Consider the following 14,642-nt stretch of genomic DNA (forward strand, 5'->3'; position numbering starts at 1 on the left):
TAACCTCATTAGAGAACAAAAGTGGCTAATGAGAGACAGTATGTGACTTGGGTTGTACGACATTCAAGATAGCTGGACCAGGTAGAGAGAGCACTTAACAAAACACAAATTTCTCGATTTCATAAATAGTGACACAGCGTACAAGAGTAGGGAGGTTATGTTGAACTTTTGTAAGATACTAGTTAGACCCCATCTGGAGTATTGTGTTCTGGGCCCCACACTTTAGAAATGCTGTGAATGAATTGGAGAAAGTGAAGAGGAGTTTTGTAAGAATGGTTCCAGGGATGAGCACCAACAGTTGGTCAGAAAGATCAGAGAATTTGGAACTGTTTCTTCTTTGGAGAGGAGATGGCTAAGAGGAGATTTGATAGAAAGTTTCAAAATCTTGAGGATTTGAACAGAGCAGATAAGGAGTAGCTGTTCCCTTTTGAGAACTGATTGAAAATCAGAAGTACATGTTTAAAGTACTGTGGAACAGAAGCAAATGCCATGTGAGGAAAATCATTTTTACAGAGCAGGTAGTTAGAGCCTAGAATGTGCTTCCAAGAAGTGTAGTGGCAGCAGGACCAATTGGGGCATTCAAGAAGGCATTAGATGATTATTTAAAGAGGTAGTGTTCAGAGTTACAAGGGAAAGATAGGAGATTAGCACAAAGCCAATTTACTCAAACATAACGGGCTAAGTGACCTGCTATTCCTCCACAGTAATCCTGTGATTAATTTAATGTTGCTTCATTGGGTGGTTGAAGCCAATTTGCTTTTTTTTTGTTATGAAAATAGATGAAAAATTATAGTCCTTTCCTTTCACAGTTGTATGCCCAGCTGGCAGCTTTTTTCAGGATGGCACCTGCATTCTGTGCCAACATGGATTTTATCAGGAGGCTGTGGGAAATGTAAAGTGTAGAAAATGCCCAGAAGGGAAAAGGACAGTGTCTGCTGGAGCTTTTTCAGCTCACCTGTGTAAGTATTATATTTAAATCTATATTGAATACTTTTATGCTTTTCTAGTTCCCTGCCTTTTACAACTTACCTCTGACCTCTCTGCTGCTTCATCATCTGATTTGTCCAACCTTCCAGAACCGCTATTGTCAACACGCACATCCCCTAATGTAATCAAATTAGAAACTGTTGGAGAATCTCAACAGGTCTGGTAGCATCTGTGGACAGAGTAATAGAATTAATGCTGTAAGTCCAATACAAATCTCCTTCAGAACTCAGTTGCACTGATGGCTTCTGATTGTCCCCCTCTGCCATCCTTGCTTCATAGCTCATTTCCCAGCCCAGCCTCTAATCTCTTCCCATTTAAAATCTCCTCTGACCTTTCTCCCCTGCCTTTCCCATTACCAACCATGCCTGCAATCCTGCTCCAATCTCTTTTGCTGACCCTACATGGCCTCTGATTGCTTTATCCACTTTTTCACACACACACTTCCAGCCTCCTAGTGCATTTTTATGAGCACAAAATATTTCACTAAAAGTATCTAGCAATGAAAGAAATCAATGAAACAACAAAATTTCACATGGGGTCTTCCATATTCCCTTGTCCCACAATACTTTTAAGCACAGTTACTTATAATTTTGCAAATACAGTACTGCAGACTATTTATTCTATATCAAACAACAGTGACTTCAATGACCAGGTCATCTGTGGTCATGCGGTTGGTTGACCAATAGGGTTCAGTCATATATTCTGAATATTTTAGGTGACTGAGACTCTTGATTGATGTTTCTCAGACTTCATTGTTGACAAACCTGGGACCACAGGGTTTGCAGGAATGACAGTGATTTAAGTTAAAATTAAAATTTGGAAGCAGGATCCAGTCATCTGATGTTCCGCTTTGTGGCCACACAGGGAGTGTACAGACTGTTTTCTGTTGCCATCACAGAACAGCAGTAATGAATTCCTGGAATTGCAGTTGATCTTAGCTATGACATTGTGGAATGATCAGCATGTATCATCCAACTACTGTAGACACTTTGATGTATTTTTTTACACTGATTTCACACAGAAGGCAACTGCTCAATTTGAATCCCCTTTACAAAAAACTTTGAGTTCCTTCCAGTACCACATATAGCAATTGATGTAAGATTAATAGTTGCACTTAAAACTGAAATTGATTGATATTACAGGATTGGGGAAGAGACTGTTGCATGGAGTTAGGCCACGGCTCAGCCATAATTTCATTAAATGTTGTAGCAGTCTTGGAGATTAAAGGATCCTGTTTTATGTCCCTAAATCTCTTAGCCCTTCAAACCATGTCTAACTGCCCCTTGAAGCCACTGATAGAAGAAAGTTGGACTCTGATTCTTATTTTGCAAATCCAACACCTTATAAACTCAATTCAATATTTTCACTACCCTATCAATTGTCAATCTCTTTGCATTTCTACCCTTTGCCACAATAAATGGTCCATTCTGATTGACAATGCCAAAAAAAATCAGTGATTTCATTTCAAACTTTCAAACTTTGACAAAAGACCTGATTTTGACTTTCACTGGGAGTGAACTCAATCCTGTGCATTGACTTTGAGTTGGATGCCTGGCAGAGGTTAACAGCATGGCCTCATCTGAATGTGCCCCCTCTCTCCAGTAGCTGTTTGATCATTTCCGGTGAAGATGTTAACAGATGGATGTGATGGGAGAAGCTCAAGCAGCAAGGTATCTCTGGGAGGAGGATCCTGGAGTTTAAAGGGAGGGGGAATGATGGAAACTGACAGGGAACAGAGGACCACTATCCTTGGTAGTCCTGATCATCTGTGCTTTATAGATTTTTATTTTGACTCACTGGGCTGTTGATAATATTATTGAACATCATGGCCAAGGTAAGTGTTTTGCTCAACAGTAGGTAAAACTACCATTCATTACAAAACTTCAGTTTGGTTTTGCTAATAAGGCTCTTACTAGTGTCCAAACTGAGTTTTATATATCATCAAAACCAGGCTTTGTCACCAGTGTAGAAAAGAATAGTGTCCTTTTGCTACTTTCCCACCATTAGGGAAAAATAAACATTTGCAGGTAAGGAAGATATTTTATTCTATTGACAAATTCCCAGATACTCCATACATTTACCTATGTGACCCTAACAGGTTTAACAGAGTGTGAAACCAGTCCTTGGAATCCAACTTGTGATTCTTTAGGACAATATAGAGCAGCTCAGCAAAATGCCGACACTCAGAAATCTTTCTGTGTCACTTTGAATGGAGAGCGATTACGTTGGACTGAAACCGTCAGCCCTCTCACTGAGTCTGATTGCATTGGTGAGTAGATGTGTTTTAGATAATTTGAATTCTTGGCTTGTTACAGTGCAATTTTATCAATGTGTTTACTGTTTGAATGAACATTAAGCCCCATTGTCAGTCATTATCCTGATCTTTGATAGTTCAAGCTTCCTAACTGCCAGTGCTTTTGTGATCAGGATTTCCCTTTGTGACCGTACCTGCCATCCAGATTGAATGAGTCAAAAAGAGTGATGGTGGAAAAGCATAGCCAGTCAGGTACCATCCAAGGAGCAGGAGAATCGATGATTCGGGCATAAGCTCTTCATATGCAGGATAGGGGGTGGGGGACCCAAGGAGGCTGAGAGATAAATGGGAGGGGGTGGGGGGGGGTGTTGGAGCTGCAGGTAAGATAGCTCGAAATGTGATAGGTGGATGAATGTGGGGGTGATGGTGATAGTTTGGATTGGAGGATGGAGCAGGTAGGTGGGAAGGAAGATGGCCAGGTCATGAGGACAGTGCCAAGTTGGAGGGTTGGATCTGGGATAAAGTGGGAGGGGGCGTAGGGGAGATCAAGAAACTAGTGAAATTGACATTGATCCGGTGTGGTTGGAGGGTCCCAAGGTGGAAGATGAGGTGTTCTGCCAACTTGCAGACCATTTCGGAAATCATCTCCTGGACACATGCATCAATCAATCCCACTGCCCTGCGGCTGAAAACTTCAACTCTCCCTCCCGCTCTGCCAAGGACATAGAAGTCCTGGACCTCCTCCATTGCCAAATCCTAGCCACCTGACACCTGGAGGAAGACCACCTCATCTTGCACCTTGGGACCCTACAACCATACGGAGTCAATGTCGACTCGCTTGCTCCTCAGATGCTGCCTGACCTGCTGTGCTTTTCCAGTGCCACACTTTTTGACTCTGATCTCCAGCATCTGCAGTCCTCACTTTCACCCAAATTGTGTGAGCCAAATGAATAACCAGGTGAAATATTGTGGAACTATTTTTCTCCAATGATCTTCTTCCCAGTTCCTAATCAGTTTGGAAGTTGAAGTAGCACATTTTAAACAAAAGGAAACTAAACCGATCCTAGACCTAACCATCTGAGTCAATCTATGACATAATTCACATGCTCACATTATTGATTTCATAGAATCCCTACAGTGTGGAAGCAGGCCATTCAGTCCATCAAGTCAGCCACTCTCTGAATGCATCCCATCCAGTCCCATTTCCTTTACCCTATGCTTATAATCCTGCATTTCCCATGTCTAAACCACCTAGCCTGCACATTCCTGCACACTATGGATAATTTAACTTGGCCAATCCACCTAACTTGCACATCTTTGGACTGTGGGAACAAACTGGAACACCCAGAGGAAACCCATTCAGACATGGGAGAACGTGCAAACTCTACACAGACAGTCACCCAGGCTGGAATTGAACCGGGGTCCTTGGTGAGGCAACAATGCTGACCACTGAGCCACTGTGATTTAAACAAACAATCCCTACAGTGTCGTTTTTATGCAACGAAACATGAAAGAGCTGCGGTGAACATTATTTGCCTCGAGAGCTATAATTCAGCTGAAATCTACAAAGCAGGATGCAGAAAGAATGAAATCCTGATATATTGAAAGATGCACTGTTCAAACACAAAAGGGGTCTAATGGCTATTTTATGTCATCATGGCTACAGCTCATACGCTCCGGAATCCCTATGGGCATATCCGACATTAATCGTAATATGCATTCTATTTTTTTTTAAAAGGGACATCAATTCAAAAGTTAACTGTGGATGTTAATTTATTGTCTGTTGGGTGAGAAATAGACTCTGAAAGGTCATACCTGACGAGGTGTCAGGAAAGGTTCAAAGAAATGGAGTTTAATGGGAGAAAAGCTCAGCAAGTCAGGCAGCATCCAGGGAACTGAAGAAGGGCTTATGCTGTCGATTCTCCTGTTCCCTGGATGCTGCCTGACCTGCTGCGCTTTTCGAGCAACACATTTTCAGCTCTGATCTCCAGCATCTGCAGACCTCACTTTCTCCTTTAATGGGAGAAAGTGCAGTAAGATTGACTGCAATCTCCTGGGAAATATCTCAAACTATGAATATGTTGGACAAAAAGACAGCTGAGAGATATGTTTTGTGTCTTCTCCTTTCATGAATATGCAAGAACAGAGGTATATAAAAAATGCCAGCTCAGCTCTGGTCTTGGTGTGTCAGTGGATTAAGATGTGCCAGTGGAAGATGGTGACCTAATAAACTGAGGCACATGTGAATGCCTGTGGGCTGAGATACTCATGTATCCCCAACCTGCGTTTGAGCTCAAGTGTGCTGTGATTGTCACAGTTGGAGAGCCACCCACTAGTCACTCCAGCATTGCAGGTAAAATATAATTTTGCTCTGAGTGTCTGTGTGGAGTTTGCACATTCTCCACAGCCAGCCAGCAAGCTAGTCAAATGGAAATAGGTTAAAAGAAAGACTTCCTCACTCTGACTACTGCCAGAAAACTTCCAGAAAAAGGAAACAGTGCAAAAGAAATTCAACTAAATTGAAAAAAATCAAGGATTCTGAAATCAATTGCTGAACTGTCAACATCCTGGATTCATTCTCATGAATAACTCAGGGACTGACCCATATATCTTTTAAGTTTTATCTTTTTTTGAAGTCACTTCACATTTCTAATCTGCAGATATGTGTGTTACATTATTCTTTCTTCTTGTGCTTAGTAATTAATAAACATACTCTTCTTTTAATTCAAGAAAGCCTGGTCGTATTGATTCCTTTTAAAACATAAATTCATTTGGGTCAGGGAGAAAGGCTCCACAAGGGAGGGATTCTTTTTTAAATTAAACTTGTTACAACTAATTAAAGGGGTGAGTGAATAAAGAAAGGGAACCTGTTATCCTTTCTCACCCAGAAGTTTGATAACTTGGAGTATTCTGTGTGAAACTATAATAATTTGGAGAACCTCACCCGGGGAATGGTCAGAGTGGATTGGGTCTCACAGGGATTTGGTCACAACAAATTGGGAGCTTGTGGACACTGTTTGAACTAGCAGATGAAATGCAAGTACTGAAGTAGGTAAGTAGTCACTTTGAAACTAATTTTTTTTTAAAACTGCAAGAGACTTTCTTAAGTTTGTACTGTTACAGGATAGAGATGTCTATGTTTGATGCCACTGCATTCCTAGCAGTATTAGGCGAAGTTACTTCTGAAGATTTAAAAGTTTGACTCACAAAGAGTTAACAAGTTTAGCGAAGCACTTGAAATTGGAAATCCATTGGAAGTCAGAAAGCCTGAATTTCTTAAAACATAGCCATCAGTTTACGGGTGCAAATTAATGATGCTGAAATGGAAAATGTAGCAGTAGCGAGTTTAAACTTGGGGCAGCGGCAATTAGAATTTCACTAAGAAGGGAAGGAAGGACCAAGGGAGATGAAGGAGAAAGAAGAGAAAGAGAAAGTGAGAAGACAAAAGTGAGAGCGAGTATTTCAGGAAACAAAGGGAGGATTAACGAGAGATATGAGAGAGTATTTCAGGATAAAAAAGGCAGGTAAAGGGGTTTGATCTAAGACCGCTTGAGTTGAGAAGCATGTATTCTATTGTGAAGACACCACTGACTCAGACTTAAGGGCAGAAACAGTTTGTTTAATTCCTAAGTTTCAGCAAGCAAAGGTGGAAGCCTTCTCTATCATTTTCAAGTAAATAGCACAGCAGTTGAAGGGGTGAATCCAACGCTGGACCATATCCTGCAGGGTAAACTTCAGGGAAAACACATGCAGTTAACTTGCTCTTGCCTGAGTAAAGTGCCACCGATTACAATGTAGTACAAAAAGGTCATCTTATGTGCATCCCATTTAGTGCTGGAGGTGGAGGTGGGCCATTAAAGGTCTGAAACCCTCAGGAAATAGCCTGTTTAGATGTACCTGAAACTTTAGTCTTAATCAGCTTGCATTTGACCAGCAGGTACAGGCAATTAAGACAGAAGTCATGCTGGAAACATTCATGAAATAATCTTCCTTAAGGAATTCAATAACTTCAATCTCTTCCCAATAACAATGCACCTTGAGGATCAGAGAGGGTCCAGGGAGGCCACCACACTTCCTGAGGTTTTGCAACCAACTGAAGAGGGTGGGTGAATAACACAGGTAGCCAGTATTTCACTCCATTTACCCAGGAGATTGACAATTTGGGATATTCCATCTGAAACCATAAGTATTTGGGAAATCGTACTCATGGTCACCCAGTAAGATCCCAGTAATTGGCTGTTCTCAGTCAGGGAAGTACAATAACAAAAAGATAAATGACACTGAACAAGTATCTGAGAGTAGAATCAGAAGTTTAAACTGTGCACAGTGAAGATTTGTGCTGAGTGGGCGGGCTGTTGATTTGGAAGGTCATTAGTCCAAGGGTGGATTAGTGAAGATTTCAGGATGAATGGATAATTTGAAATTTTGCAAGATAACCTCTGAGGATTAATGGTATTGCAGATGACATGGTACAAATAATTTGTAGTAGGAATAGGAAAGCATCACTGTATGTAGTAAGACAAAGTTAAAACTAATCAAGGGACACAAACAGGGAGAAGAACAATATGTGTGTCTCTAAAAAATGTACTTCATAAAGCTCCATTTTCATTTGTATTTTACTTGTCTTCATACCTCTGTGTGATATTGTATAAAGCCAATATATCCAAACTCTCCATTAATGGCATATTCCATAGTCTGCCTTTTGATTCCTTTCAGTACACACAACCTGGAAAGCCAAGGAGAGAGTAAGACAAGCATCAATTATCAGGGGAATAATTTTTGCTCATTTGTTGTTTCTTAAATTTCTTAAACAATGTTTTATTTTTATTTTTCCACCTGAAGTGTTCCGACAGTTTGAAAGTGTTGATGAATCCCAGCTGATTCTGAACTCCGAAGGCACAGACATCAGCAAAGTTTTACCAGCGCATGCTGATCGTCAGAGACAGCTTCTAGATTGTCTCACAGGTCAGATAAGTCAAGCTTGCTCTGATTGCTTCATCATTTCATTCACAAGAATTTTACAATGGTTACAGACTGATGGCAAAAATTTACCCTGTTATGTCTGTGCTGGTGATCAGTAGAAACATTACAGCTAACCACACCCCCTGCTCCTTCCCTATTCTCCATTGCTCCATTACCTGTCAATCAGCACTGTGTCTATGTTATCACTTTCCCTTTTATACCATGGTCTTCACCCTTGCTGCTGTGGTATTATGTGACACTTTATTAGAAGTCTTTTGGAAGTTGTTCAACACAATATCAACAGAAGTACCAGAAATAATCATTTCCGTTAGCTCATCAAAAAACTCATACGATTTAATTAAATATGTTTCCATCTTCCAGGGGCCCTCTGGATTTAGCTGCAGTCTCCTTTTCTCTCATTGGAACATATCTCAACTGTACCTGAATGCCTTATTTGTTGTCCCAAGGCTGCTTAGCTCTTGAATATTCTTGTTGACCTGTGCTATATCCATTTTGATTCCTCTTCCCATTTAATAGCTTCATTCTAGAATGCTAGTTGGCATTTCCAAGATTAGCCTCAACTTTAAGACCCCATGATCAATGTTCACTTTCTTACCACCTTTTAACCCGTCTGTTTTGAGAAAATGGCCGCACCACTCCAGCTTGCCTGCCAACACCAATGATGTTATGGCATGGACACAGAAATACTTAGGTAAATTGGCTTGGGAAATCAATTAACAATGAAGTAACTTTTGTGGGCGAGCTGTTGATAATGATGCTTACAAGCTCATGATATAGCGTCATGGAATCATACAGCATGGAAATAGGCTGTGTGGCCCAATTCATCCATGCTGACCAGGTTTCCTCAACTGAACTAGTCCCATTTGCCTACGTTGACCGATATCCCTTTAGACCTTTCCTATCCAGATATCTGTCCAAATGTCTTAAATTTTGTAAATGGAAAAGACCTTGGTTTATCTATGGTCCGCATGATTTTACAAACCTTTATAAGGCTACCCTTTAGTTTCCAATGCTTCAAAAAAAGAAGTCCCAGCCTATCCAGCCTCTCCTTATAACTCAAACTTTCCAGTCTTGATGATGTACTTGTAAATCTGTTCACCCTTTTCAGTTCAATAACATCCTTCCTATAGGAGGGCAACCAAAAATGTACGCAGTAGTCCAAATGAGGCCTTACCAATGTTTTGTACAGCTGCAACATGACACCCCAACTCCTGTACCCAATGCTCTGACCAAGAAGAGATGCATGCTAAAAGCCTTCTTTACCACCCTATCTACTTGTTACTCCACTTTCAAGGAATTATGTATCCTAGGTCTATCTGTTCGACAACACCCCCCTGGGCGCTACCATTTACTATGGAACTCCTTCCCTGGTTTATCTTACCAAAGTGCATTACCTCACATTTAAACTCCATCTGCCATTCTTTGGCCCATTGGCTCAGTTGATCAAGATCCCATGTACTCTTAGATAACCTTATTCACTGAATACTATATCACCAATTTTGGTGTCATCTGCAAAATTACTAACCATGCCTCCTATATTATCATCCAAATCACTTATATTAATGATGAACAATAGTGGCGCCAGCACCAATTCTTGAGGCACACCACTGGTCACAAGCTTCCAGTCTGAAGAACAACTCTCTACTACCACCCTCTGCCTTCTATCAGTTTTGTATTCAGTTGGTTAGCTCCTCCTGGATCCTATGTGATCTAACCTTATTAACCACACTACCATGCTATATTTTGTCAAAGGCCTTGCTGAAGTCCATATAAACAATGTCTACCGTTCTGCTTTCATATATCCTCTTCATCACCTCTTCAAATAACTCAGTCAAATTTGTGAGACACCATTTCCAGCACACAGAGCCATACTGACTATTGCTGATCAAATACATGTAGGTCCTGTCTCTCAGAATCCCCTCTGACAACATACCCAGCACTTATGTCAAGTTACTGGTCTGCAGCACCCTGGACTTTCCTTACAGCCTTTTTTAAATAATGGCACAACATTACCCACCCTCCAGTCTTCTGGCACCTCACCTTGACTGTCAATTATACAAATATCTCTGCTAAGGGTCTTCTAATTTCTTCCTCCAGTTTCCCACAATGTCCTCTGATACATTCAATCAAGTCCCAAAATTTATCTACCTTTATGCATTTTAAGGCCTTCAGCACCTCTTCTTCTGTAATGTGAACTCTTTTCAAGACATCACTATTTATTTCCCACTATTTATGTCTTTCTCCACTGTAAATACTGATTAGATATATTTGTTTAGGATTTCACCCATCTCCTGTGGTTCTGCTCATAGACTGTCTCATTGCTCTTTAAGTGCCCTATTCTCTATAGTTACTGTTTTGCCCTTAATATACTTGTAGAATCTCTTTGCATTCTTCTTTACCTATCTGTTAAAGCTATCTCTTAGTCATCTAGTGTTCGCTACTTCTGCCAACCTTGCCCTTCACACTAATAGGGACATGCTAGCCCTGAACTATCATTATGCCACTTTTGAAAACCTCTCACTTGCCAGATGTCCCCTCATCTGTGAATAGCTTCCCCCAATCAACTTTTGAAAGTTCCTGCACAATACCATCAAAATTAGCCTTGTCCCAATTTAGAACTTTAACTTGTAGACCAGACCTATCCTTAGCCATAACTATTTTAAAGCTCATAGAATTATGGTAATTAGTTCCAAAGTACTCTCCCACTTACACCTCAGTCACGTGTCCTGCCTTATTTTCCAAGAAGAGGCCGGGTTTTACCCCTTCTCTAGTCAGGCTATCTACCTATCGATTGAGAACTTTTTCTGAACAAACTTAACAAATCCTCCCCATCCAAGCTCTTAATATTATGGCAGTCACAGTCTATGTTTGGAAAGCTAAAACCCACACTATTACAACTCTATTATTTTTACAACTATCTGCAATCTCCCTACATATTTCCTCCTCAATTACCTGCTGATTATAGTACAATTCTATAAAAGTGATCACTCCCTTCTTATTTCTAAGTTCCACACATACAGCCTCACTGGACAATCACTCAGGAATATCCTAAGAATTATCATGATGTTTTCCCTAATGAAAAATGCCATTCCCCCTCCTATCCTGTTTCCGCATTTATTCTTCCTATGGCATCTGTACCTCGGATCATTGAACTATCAGTCCTGACCCTCCTTCAGCCATGTTTCTATAATAGCTATGATATCCCAGTCCCATGTTCCTCTCCATGCCCTTAGTTTATCTGCCTTACCTGTCTGGCCTCTTGCATTGAAATAAATGCAATTTAATTCATCAGCCTTCCCTCATTCCCTACCGTGCTCTTGCCTGCCTTGTCTGTTTAATTTGCTCGCTTTAACATCTGTACTAGTGTCAACCTTCTCTTTCGTCTCACTACTAGTTAGCGTTCCCCCATCCCCGCCCCGTCAGACTAATTTAATCCATCCCGAGTAACTCCCTAGCAAATCTCCTGCCATATATCTGTCCCATTTTACAGAAATGGCAATGGGCAGCATCTGGATAGTAATTCTCACATTTTATTTACAATCCTGCCAAAATATTGCCCAGTTGGAGGCTGTAGAATTCAGCCCAAGGAAAAGCTGAATGAGGTAAAGTGAGGTAAATGTTGTCTTTCTTCATTTCAGAGGAGCATTGTGACCAGTGGATGCCTTAGGGACTGCACTCTGTTGGTTCTGATCTGTGTCTCCTTTGTGTAAAACAAAACATGAGTTGAAGTAATTTTTGTTAAAAGTTAAAAACCACTTCCTATATTGCTAATGTGTCAGTTTCATTTATTGTTCCATTTATTACTTCTTGGACTCATTCTTTGAAATTCAGTTTCAACCAAAACCTCAAAGGGGTTTTCCTCCCTAGAGATAATGACAAAAATAAGGAAAGGAAGGAAAAATAATTGGGTGAGTTGGTCTGGCAGAGACATCTGCCCTCTTCTTTTCACATTACCAATGTGTGGAATGGGACTTAGAGTCATAGAGTCATAGAGATGTACAGCATGGGAACATAACTGAATGGTTTTGTTTTCCATTACCAAATGACCTGTGTTTTTTCTTTCCTGTATGAACCACTAGCATATCACTTGTATTGTCCAATTGATTCAAAGACCGACAAAGCCCATTGAGGATGATGTAGGCCATCAAAGGTGACTTGGGGACTTTCTCAACTTACAACCTTGAAGTGATCAATTAGCAGCTATTTGAGGACCTCAGTGTACCACCTCCGTGAACATTTGGCTTCCTGGCAGACAACAAATGTGACTGGGTTCAAGCTGGGTAACTACGGTGACCCTGCCTGAAAGGTTGTTGGAGGGGGTATCCATTTGTCCCAATAGGCAAACAATTAGAGACACAAATGGGAGGGCATCTTCCAAAGGCCATACCCGCCCTAAATGCCAAGATCCTAGATCCATTCCTTCCCATAATACTATTCCACAAGAAGCAAAAGCAGTTCCACCTTCATACTGATGGACCACCTGAAATGTAAATCTTTACTTGCTGTCTATCAGATTACAGTTGGAGGCAATAGTTTCTGGGGATCCTTGACATCATTATTGAAGCTATAATTCACTAAGAAGCTTGTTGGTGTTCACCAGTCATCCTTAGCAAGCTGATGGGTGCATGATCCTGCAAGCTTTCTTAGTGGGAGAGGTGTCAACTGAGTCAACACTTAACACACCCACTCCACACTAAGTCAGAAAATAGGGAAAACTGCAGCTATGCAATTGTGAACTACAGGAGGAAGCAAATCAGCCCACTGTCCCGATGCCTACAGTTTGAAAGAGTTATTTTATTAATCCCAGTTAATTTCTCATTGTGTTTATAAATAACTATTTAGTATTCATAATATGAATACAACAAAAAATTGTCAAAGCTTTTTATATTGCATTCATTGGGACAATCCACAAGTTATACCAAGATGTATTGGAAGCTGCATATTAATACACAAGGCCCTGTTCTTTAAAATAGAAAGAACATATACACTTACTGCACCTGTTTCAATGCAACAGCAGTTCTCTGGTTCATTTGTCAGGGCAATGCTTTGACTAATCAGAGTCAATGTGCTTAGTTGAAAAATGTAAACAAAGCTTAGCAGTTACCTGGCAGTCATCATTAACTAGTGCATTCTCCACGACAGTGCTTCAATCAATCAGAGACCACTTTTCAATGAACCAGCATTCTTTCTCAATACAGTATAGTGATGTTTGCTCTTTACAATGGTATTAATGCAAATAGACCGGGCAGGTGCAAGATGAAAAACGTCAACAAAACTTTTCTCAGAAATACTCAAGATCTATGTCATAGGATGACTATTTCCATCACTTAGTTTTGGGCCCTTCACAAGCTGAAATGACTTGTGAAATGACCCTACACCATTACAGTCAACAGAGACATGAGCCTTTCCTATTCCATAAGCTTGTTTTTAATTTTACTCTGAATTGTAGATGTGACAGAACCATGTTTAAACCCAATGGCAAACTTACTCAAGAATGTTCAAAAGCTTTGGAAAGGGGTGAGTGCAGGTGCAGGTGCTGAAAATGCACAGTTAGATAAATGAATCTTATTGTCTCCTGTCTGGTTTGCCTGTTAAAATATTTCTACTTGTGCTTGAGATAAATTGCAAAGTTTCACTTATCGAAAACCATCATCTTTCACTTTGCAGAATGCTCAGGAAATGAGACATGTGACTTTCTGGTGTTATACCACAAAGGGGAGGTATTCCATTGTGAGCTTTACAGTACCTCTGAATCCAACTTGCTTTGCAAAACCTTTGGACAGGTAGGGGAGATGATTTGATCTTCTATCTGAATTATTGATATTTTTACTGAAAATCCTGTGTGACACTCTTGCTATAATGAGAATCATCAGAAAGCAGAACCAAGAGAAAAGCCATCATAATGAATCCCACTGTGCAGATACTTCTACAGAAAATGTGAAGGTCATTTTCAATTCCCTCAAAGACCTTCACTTTTTTTAAAATGAATTCGAAAGGTCATGGAATGATTGAATTGTCACAGAACATAAGGACGCCATTCAGCCCAGCATCTGTGCCAGTTTTCCACAGCAACTCAGATCGTGTCACTTCCCTGCACTTTGAATGTCAATAGTGCAGAACAAAACCAAATTTTGAAAGAGCACACAACTAACCAAGCTTTGTTTAGGAGACTTTTGAGCTTGGTTTAAAAAAATAATTACAGAAGAAAGAATAAGTAGTTCCATAATTCAAGAGTAATTTTCTTTATTCATCTGTGGATGTGAACACTGCTAGCTGGCCAACCTTTACTGCCCGTTCCTAGTTGTTCTTGAGGAGGTGGTGGTGAGCTGTTGTCTTGAACCACTGGAGTCCACATGTTGTAGGTGGACCCACAATGCCGTTAGGGAGGGAATTCCAGGATTTTGACCCTGCAACAGTG

General features: G+C 40.5%; 1 protein-coding gene across 1 annotated transcript in view; it reads left to right on the top strand.

The window, feature by feature from the left end:
• The window catches only part of tg (thyroglobulin), a 367,649-nt gene that overhangs the window by 66,464 nt on the left and 286,543 nt on the right, over nucleotides 1-14,642 (top strand). The window contains exons 21-24 of the mRNA XM_087985879.1: nucleotides 810-959; nucleotides 3,086-3,256; nucleotides 8,084-8,206; nucleotides 13,892-14,007. Of these exons, the coding sequence (XP_087842005.1) occupies nucleotides 810-959; nucleotides 3,086-3,256; nucleotides 8,084-8,206; nucleotides 13,892-14,007 (560 nt within the window). The remainder of the gene's footprint in view (nucleotides 1-809; nucleotides 960-3,085; nucleotides 3,257-8,083; nucleotides 8,207-13,891; nucleotides 14,008-14,642) is intronic.

This window comes from Chiloscyllium plagiosum, unplaced genomic scaffold, assembly GCF_037043375.1.
Source record: "Chiloscyllium plagiosum isolate Xiang-an unplaced genomic scaffold, Cpla_swu_hap1 HiC_scaffold_4, whole genome shotgun sequence".
In the NCBI taxonomy this organism is placed as follows: domain Eukaryota; kingdom Metazoa; phylum Chordata; class Chondrichthyes; order Orectolobiformes; family Hemiscylliidae; genus Chiloscyllium; species Chiloscyllium plagiosum.